Below are 27541 nucleotides of genomic sequence, written 5' to 3' on the forward strand. Positions count from 1 at the left end.
CGGCGGCTCGGCGCGGCCCGACGTGAAGCGGAGCGGTTCCCACAGGCATGTCGTCCGTCAAGGTCGAGTGCGTTACCAGCGAGGGCTGCAGGATCGGGGAGTCGCCCGTCTGGGACGAGAAGGAGAGCGCGCTCCTCTATGTGGACATCTCGGGAAGGAAGGTGTGCCGGTGGAGCTCCCTCACCCAGCAAGTGCAGGACGTCTCCGTGGGTAAGGAACAGCTCCAAAAGCCCTCTGCCGAACGCTGGGAGTTGTGCGCTCTCGCTGGGCGCTGCCTCCCTGCCGAACCCGGGCAGGGCTCCTGCAGGTGATGCTGGAGGGTACTCATCCATCCTGCTGCTGCAGGGAGACCTCCCCCTAAACCCTGACTTTCTCAGGCCAGAGAGGCCACTGAGGTTTGTGCTGCATGCAGAAATTGCATACAGTGACTGACCAGGCCTTCCTTAGGATTTTGTACTACTTCATTACACTTGCTCTGCTTCTCTTCCCTGTACATTGTGCACAGCTTGCTCTCTTCTGCTGCCTCTTTGTCACAGAGGTGTCACCAAGACTCTCCTCTGATACTGATGTCTATGGAAGTTTTGCTGCCGATCGCAATGAGCAGTTCCTGTAATGTTATTAGAAAAAAAAAAAATCACCTAACTATGTAGGAAGATGATACTTTTTAAAGGTAACAGTGTTACCAGCTAGAGTCTGGATAGTTTAACTATTCCAGAAAGGAAGAGACGTGCTGACTCTCATAAGGAGTTGCAGATTTACTCCTGGATGTGGTAATGTAAACGTTTGTCTGAAGGGACAAATGGTTTAGGTACTTGGATTAATTGCTTTCTCATGTTCAGTAACACTTGGTGAAAATCACTTTCTTCTGCCTGCCCGTAAGCTGTTCACATTATTCACGATAAATTGATCTGGACTTTCCAATTATTGTAGTTGCCCGTTTTCACATGAGAAAAGGCCTGAAACAATTTTGGAAACATTGCTTCCCAAACTTACTTGCTCTTACCTTAGCTGAGGGAGTGTGCTTCCCCCTGCTTCCTCCCATCCAACTCAAAGGTGTATTCTTGAAGGATCTTCTACATGTGGCCTCTCTGGAGATGTAGAAGGGATAGTAGCTGAAGTAGCTACTCTTTTTTTCTTATTTTTTCCCTCCCTTTTTGCTTCCATTTCCTGTGTTTAGTAATAAATTGTTATAAGTCACAGCTGTGCCTTTGGGAATACCGTAATTAAAACACACAAAAAAACCTCCAAATAGCCAAATAGTGCCATGTAATTAACATAGCAGGTTGATGTCCAAAGTGGAAACTGAGAGAGAAATTATTAATTACTGAAGCTTATACAGAATTACATCCCCACACTCAGCCACAACTTGAAATGCCCTTTCCAGCTCTGCAGGGAAAACACCACTATATGTGTAACCGTGCCCGGGGCAGGGAGGACTTAGGGTCAGTTTTCTGTTTGGCATAAAAAGGCACTGCAGATTAACCAGTTCCTGTGGATGCTGCTAATGAAGGGCTCCAGGGGGGGCTGTGGGCTGAGCTGGGTATGAGGGGCAATGGGCTCACTTGTGCTGCATTTGTTCAGGGAACAGTAGGGTGGCTGTGACCTTCTTGCTAGCCACACTGAGGGCAAAGCCCATCTGTTGGTGCAGACAAAACAGCACTTTTATTGGTGTGGTTCCTGGCAATCAGTCAGAGGAGCAGCAAAAATAAACCTTTGGTGGCTGCATGAAAGGCTGAGGGGACTCTGCCGACCTCTACACAGGAAGGAGATGTGGCACCCACTCACCCAGCATAGATAAGCCCAGGCCAGGTCATGTGCCTCAAGGTGAAGGAGTTGCTAGAGTTGAGCTCACAACCAACCCAGTGTGCAGCTTGGGTACTGGGGACAAAAAGCAGTCAGATTTCTGGCATGGTGATACCACTGCTGGGGCTTCAAAGGGAAAGGGGCACCCTGAGCTAAGAACAAGTAGCCAGAAAGGAGCAGCTCCTCTTGGCAACAGTGGTGGTTGTTATAAGTGTTTGTGGAACTATTACCTAATTATACCTCTGCAAAACTGTAAATACAAGGAATGTTGTATTTTTAAATTAGAAACTTGGTGATTAGCCCCTTGCCTATTAAATATTATCCCAGACTTTATTGCCCCGTCTAAAGTTATTATTCCTTACATTGTATCTGTTTGTAGGCTTTTACAGAAATGTCTACACATTGATTTCTCAGGGTTTTTTTTTTACTAATTCCTTTATAATAGCCTGCAATTGAGGTTTTATTGCGTAACAGCTCACATGAGTGTCAACTAACTGTGGAGCATTTACTAATTTTCTCTTTTGCTTTAACTCTTGGAAAGCTCTTCCACTCCTTGGTCTGCTTTGGGTGCTGCTGGAGGTATGTCTGAACTGTAGGGCAGAGTGTGGTGCAGGGGGGTGGCTTCTCCTGGTCAGCCTGACCTGTCCCTGTCCAGGGCAGAGATACTCCCCATGAGTTACATTGAACAGCCGTGTAGGGCTGATTTACCCAGGAGCTAAGCAAACAATTGCTCCAGAGCTCTTGTGGCAATCAATTATGGCGGGGGGGGGACACACGGCACCCACACAGTAACCTGTTTTTAAAAGTATATATGTCTATATCTGTCACGCTTTTTATGTGTGGTTGGTTGGTTTGGTTTGGTTTTTCAAGTACCTAGCAGAACAAGGTTCTGGCAATGGTTATTGCTCCTGGGAGTGGTTCCTTGAGTTTTATGTCCCAAACTGGTGATTCCCCTTGTAGCAACTTTCTGTGTGCCTTAAGTACACCCTCTTCATGTTGCAGAATCTTTCTGGGTATTTAAATGTCAGTTTTGTTGGTAGTAAAAGAGATTGTTTCTCCTCTGCGTGGTGTCACTGAGTCCAGTGTGACTGCTTGCATGTCTGAAGTGGGCAGAAAATTAATGTCTCTCCATAGCACATACCTCTTTCCATTTTGCCCTTTTTCTAGATGCTCCTGTGAGCTCTGTGGCTCTCCGGAGATCTGGGGATTATGTCATCACCCTCGGAACCAGGTTTGCTGCTTTGAAATGGAAAGAGCAGCTGATAACCACCATTGCTCACGTGGACAAGGATAAAGCAAACAACCGATTCAACGATGGGAAAGTGGATCCTGCAGGAAGGTATTTTGCAGGTATGCTGCGGGTGGTTCCTTCCTTCTGCTGCTCCAGTAGGTTTTGGTGACAAGATGCAGTGAACACTTGTAGATGCAGCAAGTTCACAGTTAGATGGTGAGGGTTGTTTGTTGTTGTTTTCAAGCAGAGTTTAATCCCATTTACAAGTCTCTTTGTAAACCTACACACCATCTAATCAGGACTGGTTTTTAAGAAAGAGGCCCACCATTCAGAGCCTGCCTAGCTGGAGACACTGGCCTTGCCTCCTCCCTGTTTGTATGCTTGGTTTGCATACTGGCTGAGAGTGACAACGGAAAATACTTTTCCAGTGATAAATTTATGATATTGTGGGGTTTGTTCTTCATAATCAGAACTGATAGATGGCATTTCTAAAAACTTTGTGGCTGTTCAACCTGAAGAAGAGAAGGCTCAGGGGATCTTATCCGTGTGTGTAAGTACCTGATAGGAGAGGAGCAAAGAGGGCAGAGCCAGGCTCTGCTCACTGCTGCCCAGTGGCAGGACCAAAGGCAATGAGCACAAACTGAAATTCAGGAAGTTCTGTTTACACACAAGAAAGCTCTTTTACTGAGGACAATCAAATAGTGGACCAGGTTGTCCAGAAAGGCTGTGGAGTTTTCATCCATGGAGATCTTCAAGCACAACAGTGCCCTGAGTAGCATGCGGTAGCTGAGCAGGGGCTGGCCCTGGCTGATCTCCAGAAGTGCCCTTCAGCCTCAGCCGCCCTGTGATCCTGTCCTGGATTTTAAAACACCATTCTGTGTATCTGCCCTGTAGCTGGGTCCCCAGGGTTACCTCAGTGGGTTTTTACCCAGCCTCTCAAGAGCCAGTCTCAGCTGCCAACTTCAAGACACAATGATGAGATTTGTTTGTGAAGAGGCCTTGGTAAGACTCATTCTGAGGGAGGTGGAAATTTTTTCCCAGTGTCTCTGCTATAGAAGATGACAACATTTGTGGGAAGTTAAATGCTGACCACGCCTTTCTTAATATTTGAATGACTGAATGAAATGTTTTGCAGAAATCGTGCTGCACACCATTTCTGCTACAGTTCAACAAAACCCCAGAGGCTCTCTTTTGTCATCTTCTGCTAAAGCAAGAGCTTTTGAAACGTGCCTTTTGCCTTTAACTAAGGTTCTTCCCTAAATTTCTGAAGCCCCCATGGTGCTCCCATCTACATTGGCAGCGTGGCCATCATCATAGCGAGGGGCTGCCACCAAACCTGGGGAGAGCCCATTCTCTCTGAACCTGCTTTCTCCCCTTTGGTTCTGCACAGGTACGATGGCTGAGGAGATTCGACCTGCTGTCCTGGAGAGACACCAGGGCTCTCTGTACACACTCTTCTCTGACCTCTCAGTAGTGAAGCAGTTTGATCAGGTGGACATTTCTAATGGGCTAGACTGGTCACTGGATCATAAAACCTTCTTTTACATTGACAGCTTGTCCTACTCTGTGGATGCCTTTGATTATGATCTCCAAACTGGAAAAATTGGTATGAATTTTTGTATTCTAAAGTAATTATTTGTGCCTAAGGACTGTGATGTTTGTTTCCATTGTGGTTATTATGCAGAAGCGATCAGAGCTTTGGGAGTGTTTCTTCAGAAACCTCTTTAGAACAGAACAACAGAAGCTATATTAGCACCCATCTGCGCCTGTGTAGGCTCCTGGATCAAGCTAGCCAGATGCTGCTGGTACCATTATAAAGTTTTTAAACTCCATGGCAGAGTTTGAGTGGTAATCTGGTTTTCTGTTACAACACGTAACCGATCTTCCTGTGTAAAAAGGGCAGAATGTTTCTGGTACAGCTGGGTTTCTGTGCCTGCCTGCCTCGCTGACAGCATAGGCACAGTAGCAGAAGGCTTGTACTCATGCAAAACCTCTGCTAGCTTCTCTAGGATTCTACTTATTTATTTATTTACTAAAATGCAAGCTCTTAAATGAAGGTTCTGCAGACTGAGCTCAGCAGCAACTGGAAAGCAGTAACTCAAAACTTGCCATTTGTTTAAAGCAAGCAACCCCTTAAGGGCTTCTACAAGCTTGGGCAAAAGAAAAATCCCAGTGGCTTGGACTAATCATTTGCTTTTGAGTACATGGATCGCAGTGTTTTGCTTTAGAAGAACCCAGCCGATTTGATATTTGGCTTTAAAACTGTGAATTTGAAGTCATTTTAGGTGTAGCATCTTGTATGGCTTACAGCTGAATTTTTCTGTAGCAGTAGGGTGGTTCTCTCTCTCACCCATGCTGTCTTTCTGTGGGCACTCTGACAACCCCCAGGAGCACAAAAGAAACTCATTAAAAATATTGCTACATATGAGAAACATTGAAGTTGTCGGAGCATAAAATAAACAATGTTGGAAAGTTGGTTTTAATTTTCTTTAATAACAGTGGATAGAAGTTCAGATAGAGTTGTTTGAGTTTAGGTTGACAGTGTGCCTTTGAAGTTGAAGCTTTTCCTAACTCTGTGTTTATATAAACTCTCAGTTCATATATCTGAAGGTCAGTTTTTTGTTGGAACAGTGATTATTGGCACGTTCCAGCAATCTCTTTGAAAAGTCTCCAGTTCTCTGACTGGAAGCAACTCATCCTTGAAATGATCCAAACTGCTTTTAGAACAAGTAATTAATTTTCTGAATATAAAGATCATTAATTTATTCAGTTCTTTAATACTGTAAGTAGGGAGCACGAGTGGTGTGCTAGAAAAGAACACCAGAAAAGAAGGTGATACTTGCAGTGGATAGAAACTGATCCACAGGCTTTTGTGCTGAGAAGCAATTGTCTTGGGAAGCAAACAGGGCAGCAGGCATGATTTATTTCTTTGATATGAAAAAAACTCAGGGCCTCAGCACAGCTTTCAAAAATAACTGTACAAATAACTCTGCTGGGCTGTGACTGATAAAAATTTTAACACCTGTCTCACTCAGTTTTGTTGTGGTTTTTCTACCCTGCAGGCAACCGTAGGAGTATATACAAACTGGAAAAAGAGGAAAGCATTCCTGATGGGATGTGCATTGACACAGAAGGCAAACTCTGGGTAGCTTGTTACGATGGTGGGAGAGTCATTCGTCTTGACCCTGAGACAGGTAAGTCCTTGCAAAGAGTGGACTGGAATTCTGTCTTTTAAAAAAAAAAAAAGAAACTAAAGCAAAGAAAGAGAGATGGTTTGTTCCCATCATAGAAGTGGTATGTCTGCTCTTTTTAAAACACTTTAAAAGAAACAAACCAAACCAACAAAGCAAACCACCTGTATGTCCCTGCTCTGGAAAGTTAGCTTTGTAAATAAGTCTCCTTTGTTCCCAGCCTCTGTTGTGGTGGAAGAGGTAAAACAGTAGAGGAGATTACCATTGTACTTGTGGGTTGTTTGAGTTAGCATCCTCTTGCATCCTCCAAACTGAAGACCAGCATTTACCTCATTGATAAACGATGCAGAAGAAAACGAATAAGCTGCGAAATAACAAAGACTGCTTAAGCTATTTCTTTGGTCTTCTTTCTTCAGCTTAGTGTATTATTCCGGGCAGCCTACTGAGGTTAATACAAATCCCACGAGGTACTGATGCCAGCAACAATTTTTTTATTGTTGAAAATTATTTAAGTGATACATTTTGCAGCTGAAGCAATAAAAAATATTTAGTGAATTCCACAGCATTGTATCATTCCCCCAGTAATGTCTTGGGCGTGCCCATTGACTGAGCTTGTCATTCACTGCTGCTCTCATTTGGACTTTGGTGGTCTGCCAGGCATGATTTAGTCTGGGTAAAAAACACATGTACAGCACTTGAGGGAGACTGAACCACACTGCCTGCAAGGGGCCAGCGGGTGAGAATGGGCATGTGATTTTGACAGATGCCAGACAGCACAGGTTTGCATTATGCAGCTTAGGAGCAACTGCACTGGAGTCTCTTGAACCCAGGTCTAGCTCTAAAAGAAGTCTCAGGGTTTCGTGGGGCATGCCAACGTCCCCTGACTTGTGCCTCCTCTGCAGTGCTCAGCAGACCCTGGTATACACTTGCACCAGATGGGCCTGGCTGCAGCCTCCTTTGGCTCGGCTGGAGCCTCTTACTTGAGGCTCAGACTGTGCTTTCCCCTTCGCTTTTTGATTTGCACCCATCCGAGATGTTACCAACTTGTGGGACTTCATCCTGACCTGTAGAGTCTGCACCCCAACCTGAAGAGGAGGAAGGTCCAGCTATGGAACCTGTTTCTGGTCTTACATATTCCTCCTTTGGTGGGCAGAGTACTCCTTGGTGATCTCTGCCAGCTCTTTGACTACCCTCCTGGAGCAGAGGACTCTACCATTTTTTGTTTCTGTTTCATTCTTTCTACCTTTTTCCTCCCTGGCCATCACCTTCTTCCTTGTCTTGCTTGTTTTCCCTTTCCTTGGAGGTGCTTTCCTAAAGGAAAGCTAAAGGGAATGTGTCCATAAGCAGCTGCACAGGGAGACTAGAAGTATTGGCAGCAGAGTACATATCCTTAATGCACTCCTGGTCTCTAACCGTGCTCAGATCAGGGTCTTTCAGAGCGGGATGTGATTTTGATATACCAGTAGGTGCCAGCGGATTGCTCTCCCATGAAGCTGTCCTTGCCCATGTAAAACGCCCAGCACCCAGAGGGAACAGTAGCAAGAAGTTTGGCAGGTGAAATGTCCACATCGGGAAGAGCCACTTTCTTGGTGAATATCTCGTGCTTATCTGCCCCCTCTGTGCTGCCATTTTAAGGTCATATCTAAAATCTGCAGTTTGCTGAATTCTAAATGAGTTGCAACTGCTTAGGGAAGATAACCCAGACAGGCTTGAAAAGAACTCCTTGAAAGCCTCTTTTTTAATGCACAATAGCTATTAAGCCTGGCTTGGATGCCTGTCTCGGCAGTCACAGATACATCCACAGATAAAGAGCACATGAGGGTTTTTCAGGTTTCTCTGAGGGCAAGGTTTGGACTCTATTTTTAGGGGGATGGGCAGGGAAACTTGTTTGTTTGGCATCTTTTCTAAGTGAAGGTTTTGGGGTTCAGGCTGAAGCAGCTTTTCTGGTTTAGTCTTCTTTATCCTAGGTATCTGCTGCCTTTAGGTTCAGAATGTGCTACAGGGAAAGGCTGGGATGACTGATCCCATGGGATTTGCAGAGGGCTCGAAAGGGATGCCTACCTTGTACACTGTCAAGTCTTGTCATACCTTTTGATCATTTAGTGACCTGCTTGCTTTGTGCAATCATTTCTCTTAATTAGGAATGAAATATTTTACAGGTTTTCCTAATTAATGTATTTTAATATCCTTTGATTGTATCGAGATTTGTTTAAGATTTGTTAAGTTTCTTCTGTAGACACCAGGCATAGATAAATACTTCAGGTAGATTTTAGAGCATCCAGGTGCAGATTTTCTTGCAGCTCCAGAACTACATTGCTCATCTCAGAGCTTTGTAAACAACATCTTCTAGACTGTTTTCTGCTGAAACCACTCTGCAAGTACAATCAGGGTCTCTCCCCTTGTCTTTGAGGCTCATGCCTCTTCTACAGTGCATTTTTTTCTCTTTGAAAACCCTTCCCACTCATTTTCTCTCAGACTTAGTGCCATCCAATTTCTAGGTTGGCCTCTGGAGCATTTTATAAGCCACCATGTAACTCATGTAGTCATGTAATACTTCCACTGCCAGCTGGCTGGATAACAACAAAATGTTGCTAGAGCAAGCTGGCAGGAATGTTCAGACTCATAGTGGCCTGTGTTGCTCCCAGACAACAGACAGGATTTCTTCTATTACAATTTTCTAGATATTTTGAAAAATCTGTTCTTCTCAGGGAAAACAGCTAACCAGACATGCAGATAATCTCTGACAGTCTAAACACTGTTACACTGGGTTTGTGTGGATTTTATTTTATTTTATTTTATTTTGAATTTGGTTTTTACTTTAGGCATTGTGGGTCAAAATATGTGCCAAATAAGCTTACTATACAGCATCAGGAGTCCTGGAGTGCTCAACTTTCCAGGCTGTTGCTTATAAGAGGCTCTTCCACAACTGCTCTCTTGCTATTTTCTTTTATTTGTTTGGGGGTTAAAAGAAGATTTAAAAGTATCCAGGCCTTGTGTCAGGGCTGTTGGTGAAGCAAAGAGTTGCTCTCATCCCTTTCAATCCTATATTCTGGATGTTCTAGTTGCATCCATACTAGCAAGTAAAATGAATTTGGCAATGTCCTTCAGTCCTGCACCTTATGGCCTATCATAGCTTATTTTGCACAGTCAGGCTGTATTTCAGCACCAAAAGAGGGCTCAGACTGCCCCTGTGGAGCAGCACACCCAACTAGGTAGGCCAAGATTGTGCCAAGGCTGTACCAACAGCTTAATAATGTGGCCCTGCTCATGACTCCAACGTGCTTATGACTCGCGTAGTGCTGTGGTACAGGTGAAGCCATTTGCTTGGTGCTTTTGTCAGTTCATTGCAGTGCTGCTACATCATTGCAAGGGAACAAGGCACAGCTTGTGGGGTGAGGCAAAATGTTTTGCCCCTGCTTGTTGTAGGGGGGTTGGACTAGATGGCCTTTAGGGGTCCCTTCCAACCCTGTACATTCTATGATTCTATGAAGACACGTTTGCTTGATAAACACCTCCTTGGAAACAGTGCCCCATTCTGAAGTGGACCAAAACCTCATAGGTGTTAAGTGGGCCAAACTTTCCACTTTTTCTTCCTCCTTGTAGGGTTCCCAACATCAAAATTACTCTCTTGCTATTTCAGAACGTCACTAAGCAGTTAGTTACTGTAAGGGGACCAAGCCCTTCTCACGTGCAATGAGGAGGCCAGGGAAATTACACATTTTGTAAGGAAATTCACGTGCTTTAGCTTATTTCTAGAAAGAGAAATTCAATTGTAAGTAAATTAAATAGACATGATGAGTGTAAGCACTTACTACCCAGTCAGGAGGAATTTTAGGAAAATCTGCTGTAAGGTGTCTCGACAGCCTTCTGGTTAAGGCTGGAGGCAGTCTGTTCACTGCTGTAATTAGGACAGTAGCTTTTTGTTGCTATAATAAATGCCTAATATTATTTACGGTAGGGCTAGTTTCTTGTAAGCTTCAGGTACATCCCATGATCCCTATTTTATGCAAGCTTGATTTGGAAGGCTACTGAAATTTCAGGAAAAACTTCTAGGAATTAATCTTCCTTGACTGCAGGCAGTGGAGGTGTAGCATGAGGTACAGCTCGGTGGAGCTGCGTGAGGTCTGCCCGCTCCAGGCTCCCTGTGTAGTTAAAAGCAGAAAAGTCAGCACGTCTAGGGCATGATTCATGTGACCTATTTTGGGGAGGAATTATATCCCATTCCCATTGACTGCATGGGCAGCCTAGATAATGAGCTCAGATACAGACGTCCATGCTGTGGATGTTAGCATTTAATTAGAGGACAGGCTGGGTTTGGGGGTGGGATTTGTTTGTCACAGCCGAGACTGAAACTTGTCAAAAGATACATGGTCAACAACAGGATTTTCAGAAGTCTGATTTCTCCCTGCCACGGTGCTTATTAGCGTGCTGAAACTCGGCGGGGGACCTCCCCCTGCCCTGGTCCCTGCCCTTGTGGAACACCTGGCTCCACCTCAGTCATTCACAAGGATTTGTTGAAATTTCGTCTCATAAACAGACAAACAGGAAATGGTATACATGTTTTTCTCCAGGAAAAAGGCTCCAGACTGTGAAACTCCCTGTTGACAAGACAACTTCCTGCTGTTTTGGAGGGAAGGATTATTCAGAAATGTTTGTGACCTCTGCCAGTGACGGGATGGACAAAGAGTGGCTTTCACGGCAGCCGCAGGCTGGCAGGATTTTCAAGGTGAATGATGCTTTCTCTTGTCAGTTTAGAAGACCATTTTTTCCCTCCTGCATTTTTCAAGTAGCAAACCAGGTGGAGTGGTGGGAAGCAGGAAAAGAGTTGTTGTTACAACATCAAATGTGTATCTTAAGCTGTTGTTTGTATTTTTGGTTCCTGTTGCCAGATGAGAAATTTTAATGTATTTAGAGATTTGAAAATACTTTGGGGTTTAAAATTTGTAACAATGCTGATACTGCAAATTTTCTAAGCCGTTACCTCTTTCTACTTCTCTCCCTCCCAACACAGTTTGAATTTTCTATTTATTATGGAAAGAATATGCAAATACTTCTGTGTCTTAATCAACAGCAGATAAAAGCATCTGCTTTTATTTACTTTCTAGTTAGTTATAACAAAGTTATCTCAGTGGGGTTTGTTTTAAAGCTCTGCTCTTCTGTGTGTGTGTGCATACCAAAGGTTATGCTGTGAACTGCAGAATTAGGTGGAGTAGTGTCTGAGAAGAAGCTTTTGGGGACCTGACTCTGGTCTGTGATTACTGAGCTTTACAGAAAGAGGTTGGAGTTCCTGCTGTGTGCAAAATAAAGGAGGATGTCCAGCTGGAGGACAGAGTCCTTGCTGAATTATAGCATGTCTAGTTTTGAAAGAAAAGCAAGTGTCTGGTAGTGTTGAATTATTGGACTAATCTTTTGGTTTTTCTCTCTCTTTTAATAGATAACAGGGCTGGGAGTGAAAGGAGTCCCACCATATCCATTTGCAGGTTAAATAAACACTCTTCAGAATGGATTAGAGAGGACTGACATAAGCAAGACAAGTCAGAAGGTCTTATTCTGATGTTCAGCATCTTTTGCTTGAAAACCATAACACAATTACCTCATCAGGAAAGGATGAAAAACTGCTGAAATACATGGAATATTTTAAAATGGATGCTTCTTTGCCTCTTCAAATTCTATTACTTTAAATACATGATGGTGCTTTTTCTGTTGTGCTAAAGAGATTCTTGCCCTAATAAACTACTGAATATTGTAATTTTCTTCTATTATTAAATAATGTTTTAATATATTTTTATTGTTTTTACTCCGGTCTCACTTGCAACTTCTGCTGTATTGATTTATTGATGAAACTATTTGCAGTGTCTCTTGCATGTTTTCAAAATTCCTCATAAAATATCCATTTACTGCTGCATTAACAGGAACTTCCTTTGTCCCATGATGTTATCAACAACTGAAACATTAATACCTATTACTGTGCATCTGCAGCCTCATTTGTACATTACATTTTTAAGGCCTCAGCTGTGGTTGTGCTTAAATTAACTCTGATCGACTGGAGCTGTTCATCATCTCTCTCCCCAGTGCACGTCACTATGTTGCTCATTTTATTAAATACAAACCCCAGACTTTGGGGATCAAGAACCATATCTTTGTCTGTCCTCTAAAAATCTCAGCCTGTTCTGGGGAGATCCATGATAACAAGAAAGTGTCAGACATTCTTGGCCATTTGTGCTTAAAAGAAACTGTGACCTGCATGTACCTCCTGCTGAGCCAAACTCCCCAGAGAGGCCAGAGGGCCCCACGTGCCCCGATGGCCACCGCTTCTATGAATGTGCAGGAAAGCAAAGTTTTATTGCAATTTTTTCATGGCACCTGTTGCAAATAGCAAACTTATTCACTGGATTGCTTTTTTGCTGGTAACTTCAGGCCTGCATGTGCTGAAATAACTGCTGTGGCTCAGCTGCTTTTTAAACAGCAGAGTTTGCTCTTGGCAAGTTGCGTTTTTCCCCCTGTTTGTGCACTTCCATGGGCAGGTGGAATAGCTCTTGTCCTTGTCCTGCTGTGTGAGGGTAACCCACCAACAGGCAAGAGAGCCAGTGGCCACGTGTTTTCTCTGCAGGAGCTCCAAGAATCCATCACGGTTTCCCAGTGCATCTCTGCAAGCCTGTTGTAGTTAGTTCCTGCTGGATCTGCTCGTGTCTGCTATGCCCACCCAATGTGCAGCTGGGCAACTCGCCCAGCCCCTGGATCACACCAAGGCCTCAGGGCTACTTTGAACCGAGGGTCCAAAGGTGACTTTGTGCAAGTCATCATTTTCCCTCTTTAAAGCATGTGGAGGTATGTCTTGGCAGCTAGGAAAACAGGAGGTTCAGCCCCACTTCAGGGCAGAAGAGCACGAAGTGGTGAAGGAAGCTTGGGGCTTGTTCTTTTGAGTGTTGACCCTCCTTTTACTTTATGTGCTACAAGGTAATCTCAAGGAACAGCAGAAGAGAAGTTTGTGAGTTGAGGGAGATGGTGGATGTGGCAAATTTAGGGTGCTGATGTCACTGCAGCCATGAACCTGGTACTATTGGCAGCTCAGGAGCTCTGCTGTAGGGTTGCTGTGGTTCATTGCTAATGGACATGCAGAGATGCAGCAGAAAATGCGTAGGTATAAAGACAAGATCCTTCTGCCATCACTATGGTTTTGCAGAGGTTCCTGCACCATGAGGTTTTCTATCTGTGCTCAGCCTCACCCCACTGGGATGGTGGTAGGGTGGCAGGGCAGTACAACACAAGGACACCTGCCTGCTTTTTGTTGTTGCAAACAGGTAACAGCAACAGCTTTTACAGGCATGAAAGGTGTGGTCAAAGACCTGTTTGTCACAGGGAGAATGTGGCTGCTGGAGCCCTTCATGCTCCATGCCCTGCGTGGGTGGCCCTGGGCAGACACAGGAGGCACACAGGTCTTTGTGCTTGTGAACCTGGGAGCACAAGCAGGCAAAATAAGCTTCTGTAAACATTTTATGAATAAATAAACCTCCCTCTTCTGTAAGATCACCTGCTGGGCTTCACTGCACTGGTTTCACAGGCATCACATGAGCAGGAAGAGCCAACTGTGCCAGGAGTTGTATTTTTCACATTGCCAAGTGCCCCTGGAGCACACCCACCGCAGGCTCCGGTGCAGGGGCCAGAGCTGCCGCCCGCGCCCCAGCCCCAGGGAACCCAAACCAGTGCTGCCAGCGTATGCTGACTCCAGTCCCACGATGGAGTGCCGGAGCTGGCAAACTGGAGCTGAACTGCTGCTGGTTCCTCCATTAGGAAGACTTCCTGACTTCTGTTTAATCCCTGGTTTACTAATGGCACTCACCTCTTTGATCAGACTCGCGCTGATTTCCATTAAGGTTGAGCAAGAACCCAGCGAGAGAGAGGAAAGGCTGTATCAGGAGGAGCCAGCTGCTGTGCCCCGAAGGGTTTCTTCACCCTTGTGACCAAAATCTATAATCACAGGTGAAGCGTATTTATTCACAACCAAGCTGGAGAAAACCCAAGTAGTCCTTTGCTGGCAAAAAAAGCTCTGTCGAAATAAAAGCAGGCGGCACTGACTGCTCAGGGAGCTCCAGTTCTTCCCATCCCAAGCACTGGGGAGGGACCAGGCCCTTCCTACAAGAGAGCAAAGCCAAGAGAAGAGGAGAGCTGGCTTCACTTTTGGACAGCACTGTGGAGTGAGGGCCCGCTGGGGTGAGTAGCTACACCTGCGGCTGTCCCTAACGGCCTCTGCATGACTCTGACCCTGCCTGTCCATGTCTCCAGGGGGGAGATGGCTGCAGAAGATGACTCTCTAGGTGAAGAATGACTATAAGAGATTGGGACAATCAAATTATATGCAAAGTCAAGTTTCCAGAGTAATGAAAGCTGGGGTGGACTCTCAAGGGGAACAAGTGACACAAGTGTAATTTAGGTAGTTGTGAAAAAAGGGAGGGACCGATGGATTTACTAAATATTTGCAGAGCTACAGTAACAAACTCAGAGCTATTGTCAGATCACATGCCTGTAGGTAACAGAGGACAAATACCATCATTTAAATACCACATTAATATATGTGGTGTGCTAATGCCTTGATACACTCTCCCCAGTAAGCTATGTCAATAAAATCTAGGGACTATAAAAGGTGGCAGGAGTTAGATCAGAGGAGACCTAAGCAGTGGGAGAGAGAAAGCCACCCCGGATGGAGATGCTGTGGTGGGGGGTCAGCCCTATGTATAAGGCTGCGTGGCTGCCTTTGGCCAGCTTTACTGTAAACTTCTGCTTTGGAACCCAGCAACCTTAGAAACAAATGGAGTGCATGGCAGGGGCAGGCTCTTTATGTTGTGGAAATAATTAAAAGAATAAGTTGTCTGGCTAGCAACAAAGACATGCACCTCCTACTGTGGGTTGCTCTCATCAACAGCACCTGCAAAGCTCTTGAGATGTGTCTTCTCCTAAAGTGACCAACCTCTGAAAAGGTAGACATGGGGTACTATGAAATGATGTGCCTTGGGTGGGAGACGTGATACTTGTGTTGCTAGTCTAGAAGTCGGTGGGGTAGAAATAAGACATGGTGCAAAATGCAGTGGGGGTGTCCCCAGGGCCTTTACAGCCACCTGAGTAAATGAGAGAGACATGCTATGGTAGTGTTTTCACAGCTGCCATCCTGCCTAGCACCACTGATGATCCAGCAGCCCAGCTGCTTGCCAGGAAAGCAGCATGTGCTTTATTCTTTTAGTTGTGGCCAGGCAAATGCTTCAGCCCTCTGCAGGACTTGATTTTACTTTGCCACAGCCTGTGGTGGGGAAGTCAGTCAAGTCGCCAAAAGAAATGAGCTGGATGGGAAATATGGTTTTCTCCATCAAAATTCTTTTAGAAAAAAATGCTTTGGGAAATATTTTGCAGAAAAATAGGTTTTTCTTTTCCCTCCATGTAGCTGGGAACCAGTTGCTTTTCTTTTTAAATGAAACAGGTTAAAATGATCATAAACCAGAATTTTCCTTTTGAATATGCTGTCCAGTTGAAAATGCTGAGGAAAAAAAAAAAAAGGCATATTGTTCTGCATGTGCTTCTCTTCAAAGTTATCAGTTGGGTTAAAAGAAGGAAAGCATGATGTGAGAGTAATGTGGAAGGTGTTTTGAGAGTAAGCAGATCCAGAGGGTTTGTGCTGAAATTAGGTGGAGCTAACAGCTCGGGCTGGGAGGCCAAGGAAGGATAAGGGTCCTCAACATGCCCACAACCATTTTGCTTGTAATGCAGCAATCTGGGCAGGAGTTTGACCTGGAAATATTAGCATCTTTTTCACTAGAAATGTTTGAAATTTTCTCTGGTTTAGATCTGTAATTTTTTAAACTCTGAATTTGGATTGGTGATAGACTTAGTATTATCCTACCATAGTCATCTTGGCTATTTGCTTATCTGGGGAAAATATTCATCCCATGAATCATTTGAACATCAAACTAAAACATTCATGTTCAAGTCTTGCACGAGTAAAGAAATGCACTGCTTTTGCATGCTGCCTTGGGGCCGATTCCTCCCAGGTGACTTCTGCCTCACTGAGCATGGTGGGGGCAGTGACCACCGGGAGGAACATTGGACACCTGGAGGACACCTGGAGAGGTGCCCATTTACCACAGTGCTGGTGGTGGCTCTGACCCACTGCCTGGCTTGGACTCTGTCCCCATGGCAAGCCTGCCCTTGTCCCCACCTTGCCAGACCAGCTGCTGGGGGACCCGTCATCACCTCCCTCTGCTGGGCCGGGCGGTGTGGGAGCAGGCACTGGGCAGCTTCCACCTTAGCCTTCTACAGACCAAAAAATGGCAAACGCCAAAGAAGGGAAAAAAGTCTTGAAAGCCAAGCAAGATACTGCCATCCTGCAGCATCTGTGGCAATCGCCAGGCTCCCTGGCCAAAGCCCTTTCCTGGGCTTGCTGCGGGCAGCAGCTTGCAGCTCTTTGCCGAGGTGGGGCACTAGGAGTCAAGTCTTAATGATGTTAATGTGCTTTAATCACAAGAATATTTTTTTCCTTATCATTCAAATTTTGTACTACAAACCCTTCCCACACATCTTTCATTAACCTCCTCTTTTTATCACCCGAGACATTAATTTGCCTCTAAATTTGAGAAGATGGGGCTACCCCTTGGGGCAACCCAATGGTGCAATGTCTCTGTTTCCCTCTCCCGCTCTTGTGACACAAGAAAAACACTGAGCAAGGATTTTTCCCTGTCACGTGTTCTGCTGCTGGCACCACAAACCAGACCATTCAGAAGGGCTTTGGTCCATACTTCATCATTCATGTGACTGCTGACTGAACTGAGGGCGTGAGGGGCCACCTGCTCGGGGCAGATAACAGCAACTGGTGCCATTTTAATCGTCCCGAGAAGAGCAGCCGGTCTCATCGGACCCGTGTTGGGAAAGAGACACCAGCTCAGGTCTTGAGAGATTTCCCTCCGCAGGTGTGTTGATGTGATGAACTGCAGAGTTTTGCATAGGTGTCCTCCAGCTTGGTATAAATATTCATCTGTTTGACTGAGGGAAAAGGTTCTTAAAATTCCTTGGTTTACGCACATTAAAAGCTTTATCTGGCTGCCTGCTTATTCAAAGCTTCAGACTGAAATTGAAAATGGAATGATGTGTGCTTGCATGGGGGAGAGAGGGAGAGAAAAGGCAAAGGAACCTTTTAAAGCCAGTCTTTTTTATTATTTTTACTATTTTACCTGTAGAGCTACTGAAATGAGCAGTTTTTGTCTAGATCATTTGAAAAGGGATGTGGACTGAGGATTAGAAAGGCTGTTTTCAAATATTTGCCAGAAAGAGGGTTTAGTTTTTAGAGCAGACTGGAGGTTTTAACATTAGTTTTTCATTCCTAACAGGAAATTTTTCTTATAGGCTCCAAATTCTGGTAACTTTAAACAGTTTAACTTGGAAAATGTTCCAGTGCCACCCATCAGTCCCTTGGCCTCCATATGGGGTTTATGCATGAGCTCAGGAGCCTAGAATGTCAACAAAATGTTGCAGACAATATAGAGGCAGGGGGATACGTGATGGTTTTATCCTCAGGAATTTTGTTTGGGGAGAATACAGCAGGATTTGTTTCTTTCTGCTTGGAATTGCTCTTTTTTTTCCCCCGTGTGCCCATCTCTGACAGGGTGGTGCTGTGCCAAGCAGGGTGTGAGGTGCCACACAAGAAGGTGCCAGGCAGCAGGGGAGTGATGAAGCTGGTATGTTTTGAAAAAGGCTTTTTTGGGTCTTTTCCTCACTTTTCTTTCTGAGATGATGTATTCTGTGAAATGCTGTTGCTACATAGGTCCACAGAGTGCCAGCGGGGAGGGTGCAGCAGGAGGTGGATCACTGGTCATGAGAGGGGACCAGGGCTGCATCCCTGACAGCTTGTGGGAACTCTTTTGGAGAGCAGCACTGCCTTTTAGGGTTGGACAACCCTTCCTGTTAGAAGCATCTCTTTTCAGCTGCTTGTAAAAATTAGTGAAAATTCAACCAACAAGGCACAAATCTCTTCTGGCTGCCCTCTTCTTACAAAGGGTGAAAATTTGAGCCAAAATTTTCAGCCGTTTGAAAAACAAAAAAACCAAACCAAAACCCAACAACCCCCCAGCTGGCAGGACACATGGGAGCTGTTTCTTTGGTGAAGGGGAGAGATGCTGAGGCTGGAGATGCTGCTGGGGAAGGTGGACGTGCACTGAGGCTCTGTGGGAGTGGGCAGGTCTCTGCAGCATTGCAGCGGGGGCATGACAGGGGCAAGCAGGCAGCTGATGTGGGCAGGTTCATTTCTCCCTTGCTTTTGCCTTCTGAAACAACTTTAGCAAGGTTCGGTTGGGTCAACAAAAGAACCGATGGGACAAACACACACCAGCTGCTGCAGAAGTGGAGACCTGGTACCTCTGCGGGAGCCACGCTGATGCTGGGCTGCTGACAAACCCCGTTTTCCTAAGGGGGTGAGAGCAGCTCTGTGTTTCCCAGACCACAATACAGTAAAGTCAGCATTGTGTCTCCAAGCCTCGGGTCCCAAATATGTCAGCCACATGACACAAAACTTTAACCCAAGAGAAATGCACTCCTCCAGCTTGAGCATGGCTTCTCAGGTTTGAGGAGGTTTTACTGGAGTCTTGCTGTGTATCCTCGTATACACTTTGGACTGATGCAGTTTGCCTGCATGGAGCAGCTTGTGGCCATTTGATAAATGGGTTGCTTGGACCTTCCCTTGGTTTCATCACTCCTCTTCATGTATGCCTGAGGCTGGGGAGCAGGAAAGATCCAGGGTCCAGCCCTGGTGTTTCTACTCACTGTGATTACAGGCTCTTCCCATGTATTTTGAAGTGCATTAGTGCTAATTAATTATCTGTAAACCTTATCACCAGCACACCTACTAGGAAACAATGCCTGCTTGAAGACAGTAATCCAGAGGAATCCGTGTTATGACAGGGACTGGCTGCCTCCCAAGAAATATCTCTCCAATCTGTGGAAAAAAATGTGCTGATGCTGGTGGGTGCAGCAGTGGTGGTGGCTCCACTAGTGGTGACTGAGGCAGCGAGTGGGCCCCTTTCTTTTGTAAGGCCTGAACAGTGGAGGCTAATGCTCACAACCCACATGGCAGCAGGAGCAGGGCAGGCCCAGGAGCCAAGCTACCTGTTTTGGAGGGCATCGACTGGCTTTGAAGGACTTGGGCACCCTGTGGCAGAGTGGTGGCAGAGTGGCTGGTGTCCCCATGGGTAGCTTGCTGCAGTGGGGATGGGGGGATGGGGCAGCCAAGGCATGAACATCCTCTGGCAGGAGTAGGTGCCTGGGACAGGAGCTTCACAGGCAGCTTTGCCCCAGAGCAGCAGCTGGGGTAATTACATCCCAGAGCCTGCCACAGGCTGAAATTCAGTCTGCAGCAGAGGTTAGAGCTGTGCCTAGGGTGGTGAGAGGGCCAGTGAAGATGAAGTGCTTGAAGGGAAAACAAAGCAGCAGGATTTCAAAGGCAGGAGCCTTCCCAGGTGTGTTCACACTGGCTTGGTGTGGGAACAGGCACTTGGTCTGCAGTGACCTCAGTGGCAAACTGCAGTCGGTATCATGAGTGTGTGTAAGTCTTCCCAGGGAGCAAGTCAGCCCATCTGCATTAACAAGGCAGAGCCTTGTTTTTCCACAAAAAAAGCTTCTGACTCATCAGTGCTGATGCCTGCTGGTCCCTCCCCATGGCCTGGGGAACCCTTGGGATCACTGATGCCCAGCAGACAACCTGGTCCCAGCTCGGGGCTGTGTCCCCAGCACTCCTTGCCTCGAGGCAAGTGCCTTATCAGCAGCTCTGGTTTAAAGTCTCTTACCTGGGAAAGGTTTGCTAAGGAGAAGCCTTCCTGCCTCAGGCTCCGTTCCAGCCATGAGGCCATGGAAACATCACAGGAACCTCCTAGATTACTCTGTCACATGGAATTTGGAGGGTTTTGCCATTTACAAACTCTGCTTTTAAGCATCGTAGGCATGAAAAATCCACACAACAAGAGCTTTTCATTGAGTTTGTTATCACCTCTCTTCTCCCCAGACCATGTCCTCCTCCATCAGAATTGAATCTGTCGTGAAGGAGAAGAGCAGGATGGGGGAGTGCCCTGTCTGGGAAGAAAGGGAGAGCGCACTCGTCTACGTAGACATCAACTCACAGAAAGTGTGCCGCTGGAGCCCGCTCACCAAGGAGGTGCAGAGCGTGCCTGTGGGTAAGAGTCGTGCTCACCGCTTCCTCCTGGCACCATTCTCTCTCTGCCCCTGCCCATCCCTCCTTGCAAGAGTCCTGCAGCGTGGTGGTCTCCCTTCATTCCCATGGGGCCCCACACCCTGTCCTTCCACGACAAGTTGCTGAGCACAGAGTGGCCCGAGCTGGCTGAGCAGAGGGGACCGTGCTCAGGTTAGGGAGGGCCTTGTACTTATTACCCTTGCTGAGCCCAAATGGGAAGGTATGTGTCATCTGGGACCTGCAGAGGAAATTGTGCACTCCTAATGGCTGTGTCTGCTCAGAAGGTGGAAAGATCTGGAAAATACAGAGCCAGCAGGATGTGCTAATGGGAGAAGGATATTAGCATCAGCTCAGCCTTTCCCAGGTCAGGGATGTCCCAGTCGAGCCCAGATGCCCTTGGTGAGGTGGGGAAGGGTAGGGCTGGCTGCTGGCCCCAGAAGTGCCCAGCATCTCCCACTCCCTCTCACCCCCAGATGCCCGCGTGGGCGCGGTGGCGCTGCGGCAGCGCGGGGGCTACGTCATCGCCCTGGGGACCAGGTTCGCCCTGCTGGACTGGGACACCCAGGCAGTCACCACCGTCCTCGAACTCGAGCAGGACAAACCCAACAACAGGTTCAATGATGGGAAAGTGGATCCAAAGGGGAATTTTTTTGCTGGTAAGTTCCTGTCAGAAATTTCCCCTGGAGCAAAGAGGAACTAATTACAGTGTATTCTATCTAGTGCATTGTATTCCATGTTCTCAATTCCTCTGCTTAGTTTCCCCCCCAATACTGCCATCACAAGTGTGAGCCATCTTGTGAACACTGCTTGGTTACTGCCTGATGGATGAGGACAAGGGACACTTTGTCCTCTGACCTAAATGAGGACAGAGGCTTTGAGAAGGGCTGTCTGGCAGGGAGCCTCCCCTTCTACTTGACAGATGCTGTTTTCTAAATGTCTGCCTCTACAGGAAGTGAAAAGCCACTGATGGGCTCATGCAGGTGGCAAAGTTTCTGGAGGTGTAGAGGAGGATGGAGATCCTAGAGCAGAAGATGAGCTGCAGCTTGCACCCTTCATGTATAGCATCCCCCACTTAGCCTGTGGGAAACAGGGATGTGGGAAGAGATCTTCAGCCTCCTAAACACAAGATGGACTTTTGCCAGTGGTTGCAATGCACCCAGGAATCAGAATCATAGAGTGGTTTGGGTTGGAAGGGACCTTAAAGATTATCTAGTTCCAACCACCCCTGCCATGGGCAGGGACACCTCCTGCTAGACCTGGTTGCTCAAAGCCCCACCCAGCCTGGTCTTGAACACATCCAGTGATGGAACATCCACAGCTTCCCTGGGCAACAGGTTCCCCCTGTGCTTTTTCTCCTCCCATGTAAATGATGAGCCAGGCACAGCAATCTAGGCTAGAAGAGAAGGGCAATGGATGGGAGTGAAAGTGGTTCTGTATTTGTTTTTCCAGCAAGCCTTTTCTTATTATTTCAGATTTGCCAAAAATCAGAAAATCTGTTTGACTTGTGGTTATGCTTGAGGACTGATGTGTCACTAGATTTAAGGGCAAGAACAAGAGAGAAAAACTTGCTTTGCACACCTGTTCCTAGTTGTGCATGGTGGGTCAATGCTTTCAACAGGGGTTTTGCCCAAGTGTTGTAAAACAAGCTCAGGAAGTCTTCTAAAAGGGGAGGCCAACAGATACAGCATGTCACAGTTAAAAGAAGGGTAAATCCCCTCCTCTGGTGCTTCCCATCCTGTTGCTGCAGAGCTCTCTTTCCAGAGAAGAAAGAATCAGAAATTGAATAACCAATGTAACACTGAGACAAACTCATTAAGAAAAAAATCTCACTTCTGTGGCATTCTCTGCCTGCTTCTGAGCCAACTGTGATTTACTCACCCGTGTTTTAAGGTCACAGCCTATTTAATGATGGCAGCAGCCTACAAAGAGTGACAACAAAAGGAACACGATGCTTGCCTGCACCTTGGCTTTTGCTGTGAGCAAAACCTCAGTCCCTGGCTCACTGTGGTGCTCCTTTGTATCTTTGGTGTCTGTCACTTAAACCTCATGGCAATGCAGAAACCCATCTTTCCTTGGCCAGGGTCACCTCTGTGGGAGGCAGTGGCTCATTACCTGCTCCTTTTCCTCCTTCTCAGCAATCTAGTGGGAGCTGGTTCCTCCCTTTGTCCTAGGACCTCTTGGTAGCACTTAGAGGAGGTTTTTGATGAAGCGTAAGGAACAAGCTTCCACATTCTAACCGGCACCCCCCTCTCCATTGCAGGAACAATGGCTGAAGAGACAGCACCGGGGGTCCGCGCGAGGCAGCAGGGCGCTCTCTACACCCTCTTCCCTGACTACTCAGTAATAAAACAGTTAGACCAGGTGGACATCTCCAACGGTCTGGATTGGTCCCTGGACCACAGAACCTTCTTTCATATCGACAGCCTGGCATACGCTGTGCACGCCTTCAGCTACGATGTGCACACCGGCAAGATCGGTACGTGTGCTCTTCCAAAGGCAGCGACACGCCGTGCTCCTACTGCTTCTGCAGCAAGCCCTGGGCGTGTCAGGTGCGCAGAGTTATTTGACAGGTCTCATACCTTCTGGTTACAGCTCGTCAGCGGGCTGACAGGTCATTTTTTTTCTCAAATTTAGTTACATACCAAGTATATTTGGTGAAAAAATTTTCGACAGCCCTTCAACTTTCTTTCATCTGGAAAGATGGCTCCTATTCAGACCTGTTCAAGGAGTTGCTAGGAAGAGGCAATTTACACTGCAGTGAGAAGTAGCTTATAGGATGCGATCTATTCTCGAGTGCCACCTACCGGAATGCTTCAGCTGTACTAGCTCCGTAAACACAAATACAGAACGTGCATCCCTGTACAGCACAGAAATGTATTTAAAGAATCAAGTTATTATTGTGAATGGGGTTTCCCAACTCTGAAATTAAAATTGCCTTCAGATGTTTGGCAAATTTCACTCAAATTAATTTTCTGGACAAAGATTTCTTTATTATATCTGGGAAAAGGGAAATTTAAGGGCAAGCCAAAGGGATGTAACTTCATTTTAAAACTGTAAAATATTTTTGTGCTGTATCAACCTGTTATACTCCATGGGAATTTAAATGTCTGAACTGCCTTTGTATTCTAATGAGTGTGGGCTTTGTGTAATCGTGGGTGAAAATTGTACAAAATAATTACATTCGCTCAGATTTCATTTTGCTAAGAAAATCTATTTCTACAGATTTTAGGATATAAGATTTCTAAAGAAGATTTCATGCAACTTTCCCCCCCCTAGTTCAAATGTGTAAGGAGTCTGAGCTTCCTAACCCTGGCTTTTTGCTGATATCCGTCAATTTTTGGGTGGTTTAATGGCCATGAGGTGCAGGATCAGAGCAGGCAAACTGCTGCCCATGGGCACTGCTCTATGGACTGCTCACGTGCCCACCAACCCATCTGCACTGCAGCCTAGACTTCTAGCAGCTGGCATCTGAACTTAATCAAAACTAGTAGCTTGATTTGGCCATTAAAGCAATAAAGTTCTTGATCTTTAGCTGGTAGAGATTGCTTGTCACCACCATTTGAATGCAAGATGCTACTTCTGTGATGCATTGCTCATAAAATGATATCCAGGCTGCCATGGGCAGTGAAAGTCCAGGAAAAGTTATTGCACTTGTAGCAATCAGAGTGTGGTGGACAGCTCATGAGTAAGCAAGAGGGACAGGGGCATTTTGTTCTCCTCCCTTGGTAAAAGTCCTAATTCAGTACAATCCTAACCTGCAGTGGCTTTACTGGGAGCTTATTTCTGTCAGCTTACCTGTTTGCATGAGTGTGGAAGGTGTTAGGCTGGGCTGTGATGCAGAACGGGTATCAGCCCACATAACACCAGCTTCGTAACTCTCCCTGCAGACCAGCCCAAACTTCTGTACCATCTAGAAAAGGAGGAGCAGATGCCTGATGGGATGTGCATAGATGCAGAAGGGAAGCTCTGGGTGGCCTGTATCGATGGTGGGAGAGTCATTCGTATAGACCCAGAGACAGGTAAGACCTGCACCAGCATGTGCATATTGAGCGTCACCTACGTGCCCTGAATGTGAGAGGAAAGGCAGCCAGGAGGAATGGTTTGAGGGTGAGCTAAGAAGGTGTCATTTATTGCCTCTTTCTACCCCGTGGTTTGTCATGAGAATCACTGGTCCAGACTTTGATCCTGTGCAGAGTGCAGCTCCCTGTGCTGCCTCCTGACATCGGGTACCCCCTGCTCCCATGGTCTGCTGATGCAGCACATCCGCTTCTTAACTGTGCCACTGAGAAAAGCCAACCAAAGACCACTGCATGTCTATTGTGAGAAATATTATAAACTTGCAATTAAAATGAAACTGTTCTCAGTGCTGAAATGTTTAGCTGAGAAACGCTGTCAGGGAATGACAGCCATCCCAGCCCAGGTGTCTCTGCCCTTCCTGGCTTCACATGCTGTATTGCATCATTTTGGGAAAAGGAAACAAAGCCTCACAGATAGAGGGGAGAGGCTGAAAAATGATTAGAGGTGAGGCAGATGAGAGAATTGGATTTCCCCACAAAGTGCCTTTTAGGGTGTGGCCTCTGTCTGAAGGGGCCTTCTGAGTAAATCCACATCTGTGCCATAGGCACTAATAGTGCATCCATATTTATGTGCTTCCTAGAAAATGGACATTAGGAAACAATTGCACATTTTTCCCAGGAAAAAGAATCCAAACTGTGAGACTGCCTACCCCGAGGATCACCTCCTGCTGCTTCGGTGGAAGAGACTACTCAGAGATGTACGTGACGTCTGCATACGATGGGCTGGATGAGACCACCTTAGCCAAGGAGCCTCATGCAGGAGAGATTTTCAAGGTGAGCAGATCTTCTTTCTTTCTTGCTAAGCACCAGAACAGCCAAGCCTCGTGCTCTGAGAGTGAGGTGCCCTTGGCTGCCCTGGCTCCTCCTGCTCACCTGGTCTGCTGGTCCTGATGCGCTGCCTGTCCCCCAGCCGGGCACAGCTGCCTCTGCACAGCTGCTCGTGCCTTTAGAAGGAAGACTTGGAGAAATTGCCAGCAACAGTGTTGATATGTTGGTTAGCCACAGTCAACATCTGTTTGGGATCTGAAAGCAGGCAGTGGATCTGGATCTGCCCTTTTATAGCATATTCTGTAATAGACTGTAAGGAATTTGATCTTGCTCTTATCTCTTCCTATACTTTCATCGGTTTGGGGAATTTCACTCCCTTAATGTTCAGTATTCAGCTGTACCAGGAAATCTAAATATTTACAGCACAGATCGCTCTTTTAAAAAATAAATGCTTGAATTCACCAAGGCAAAATTTTGCAGCCCAGTCCAAAAACTTTTGGGATTCTATTACCCTGTTAAAAGTGGTTGCTACGTTTTGAGAAACCTATAACCCACATTTTTATCCAGGGCTCTTGAATCCAGAACTTGTTTCTCTCATCCAATTCATTAGCAAAAAGTACATTAGGAGAATAAAATGCAGTTCTTAATTAGGAATTACCATCATTCTCTGAAATCTGACCACAGAATGAAAGGGAAGGGTTGTAAGAGAAGGGTAATTTAAAAAGCAAAAAAGGCCCCAAACCAAACTCTATTATTTGGCAATAGGATGAAGACATGTTCCAGGAGGGATGGAGATCTAATTTGGGATCTGGGACCTTCCAGTTGAAAGCTGTGCTTGGAGAAGATTTCTTATGGCTGAGAGCTGACAGATTTCTAAAGCAGTAGAGTTTAGGAGCCCACAGGAGAATCAAATGAGCCTTGTCTTTTTAATTTCTGTTTCTTGGTTCTCCACTTCTAGAACAGAATTGGTATTTTCCAAACTCATATTTATCTTGCATGAGGAAAACATCTTAAAAGTTACCAGGACTTTTTCTGGTTAATATGGAGATGAGGATCACATGTAAGTGCCACAGATAATGTGCAAGTTAGCAAAAATATTGAGTGGTGCTTCATAATTTTAGAGATCGTATTCTTAAAGCGTTCTGAAGAACTCCATGTAATGACTCTTTGGGCTCCTCTTGAAGCAGAGGACTCTTCACGTAGGGGTGGGTTGCTATGCTATTTGTTGTACAACCTTCAAATGTTTTCATTGTACTCAGTTGGAGATTTATCTGTTTCTTTCTTTCTTTTTTTTTTTTTTTTTTAACAGATAACAGGCTTGGGTGTGAAAGGGATCCCACAGAACTTCTATGCTGCTTGAACTCTGATGCTAAATGGCAAGAAATAGTTGCATCTTGGAGCAAGTCTGACAAGAAGTTCAATGAACTGTAGAACTTACTTGTGTGAGGATTTCGAAACCTACATTTGAGAGTGTGCTTGTTTGGAATTGAAGATGTTCCTTCTTCTGTGGGCCTGTGGCTTGATGCAATAGGTTAGAGAGGTCAAGTTAATTTGTGTTACATCTTGATAGCTTTTGTGACTTTCCATAAACCTCTTCAAGCTCAAGCCTGTGTTGAACTTTCTGATGACCAGCTCCGGATTTTCAAGTCTGTGTGGTTCCCGAAGCAGAATCTGACTTCTGGTTTGTCTTTTCATGTTACAGTGATGTACCAGCAATGAAATGGCAGACTTTAATAAACACTTTCAGGGTGATGGCTTATTGTGGGAGACTATCCTCTGCTGTGGGATTCCCCCTGGGGTGTTTTCTTGGTGATCAGACCTATTTGTAGTATCCAGACTATATTTTTACATCCTTACTAGCCTGGTTCTTTTTGCCTTGTCATGAATTCTGTTTTATCTTTAGGACACTGTTTATGTTGTTGAAAATAAGCTATGTAACAATATTTAAAATATACTTATGGATTTTTTTCCCCTGCATTCAGATATTACCATGAAAATGCTGAGTGACCACACAGAGTCAAGGCACAAACAGGCTGTGAGCTGGGTGCTCCATAGAGCCAGCCTGTCAGGGGCCATATTTGCACCCATGCACATGGACATCCCTTTGGTTTACATGTCTTCTTATCGCACGCATGGCTTCACCTTCTTATTCTCCTTCTTATAATGCTTTCCCTCTCCTTTTTCAAGTCTTTTCCTTCTTTTTCCCTTTTTCCTTTAGATTTTCTTCTCTTGTCTTCCCCCTGAACTTCTATCA

General features: G+C 45.8%; 2 protein-coding genes across 3 annotated transcripts; both read left to right on the forward strand.

The window, feature by feature from the left end:
- Positions 1 to 47: 47 nt before the first annotated feature.
- On the forward strand, positions 48 to 11872 carry LOC103771393 (regucalcin). 2 transcript variants are annotated; one of them, XM_008938688.1, is made up of 6 exons: positions 48 to 210; positions 2971 to 3153; positions 4425 to 4640; positions 6097 to 6228; positions 10797 to 10951; positions 11660 to 11872. In XM_008938688.1, exons 1-6 carry the CDS (start codon positions 48 to 50, stop codon positions 11708 to 11710), a joined length of 900 nt encoding a protein of 299 aa, XP_008936936.1. In that variant the 3' UTR covers positions 11711 to 11872. The 2 variants fall into 2 exon arrangements, with proteins under 2 accessions (XP_008936936.1, XP_008936937.1); XM_008938689.1 differs by lacking the exon at positions 4425 to 4640.
- Positions 11873 to 20260: 8388 nt separating this feature from the next.
- On the forward strand, positions 20261 to 27045 carry LOC103771394 (regucalcin-like). The gene is made up of 6 exons (XM_008938690.1): positions 20261 to 20426; positions 20917 to 21099; positions 22704 to 22919; positions 24331 to 24462; positions 25139 to 25293; positions 26597 to 27045. Exons 1-6 carry the CDS (start codon positions 20261 to 20263, stop codon positions 26645 to 26647), a joined length of 903 nt encoding a protein of 300 aa, XP_008936938.1. The 3' UTR covers positions 26648 to 27045.
- The last annotated feature ends 496 nt before the right edge of the window (positions 27046 to 27541 follow it).

Source organism: Merops nubicus, unplaced genomic scaffold, assembly GCF_000691845.1.
Source record: "Merops nubicus isolate BGI_N331 unplaced genomic scaffold, ASM69184v1 scaffold7644, whole genome shotgun sequence".
Taxonomy (NCBI): domain Eukaryota; kingdom Metazoa; phylum Chordata; class Aves; order Coraciiformes; family Meropidae; genus Merops; species Merops nubicus.

Bases quoted from the DNA above. Each gene is read 5' to 3' on its own strand.
- LOC103771394 (XM_008938690.1), top strand. From the start codon at position 20,261: ATGTCCTCCTCCATCAGAATTGAATCTGTCGTGAAGGAGAAGAGCAGG. The intron at 20,427-20,916 runs GTAAGAGTCGTG...TCTCACCCCCAG, and splicing joins GGTGCAGAGCGTGCCTGTGG to ATGCCCGCGTGGGCGCGGTG. The intron at 24,463-25,138 runs GTAAGACCTGCA...CATTTTTCCCAG, and splicing joins TCGTATAGACCCAGAGACAG to GAAAAAGAATCCAAACTGTG.
- LOC103771393 (XM_008938688.1), top strand. From the start codon at position 48: ATGTCGTCCGTCAAGGTCGAGTGCGTTACCAGCGAGGGCTGCAGGATC. The intron at 6,229-10,796 runs GTAAGTCCTTGC...GTTTTTCTCCAG, and splicing joins TCGTCTTGACCCTGAGACAG to GAAAAAGGCTCCAGACTGTG. The intron at 10,952-11,659 runs GTGAATGATGCT...CTCTTTTAATAG, and splicing joins AGGCTGGCAGGATTTTCAAG to ATAACAGGGCTGGGAGTGAA.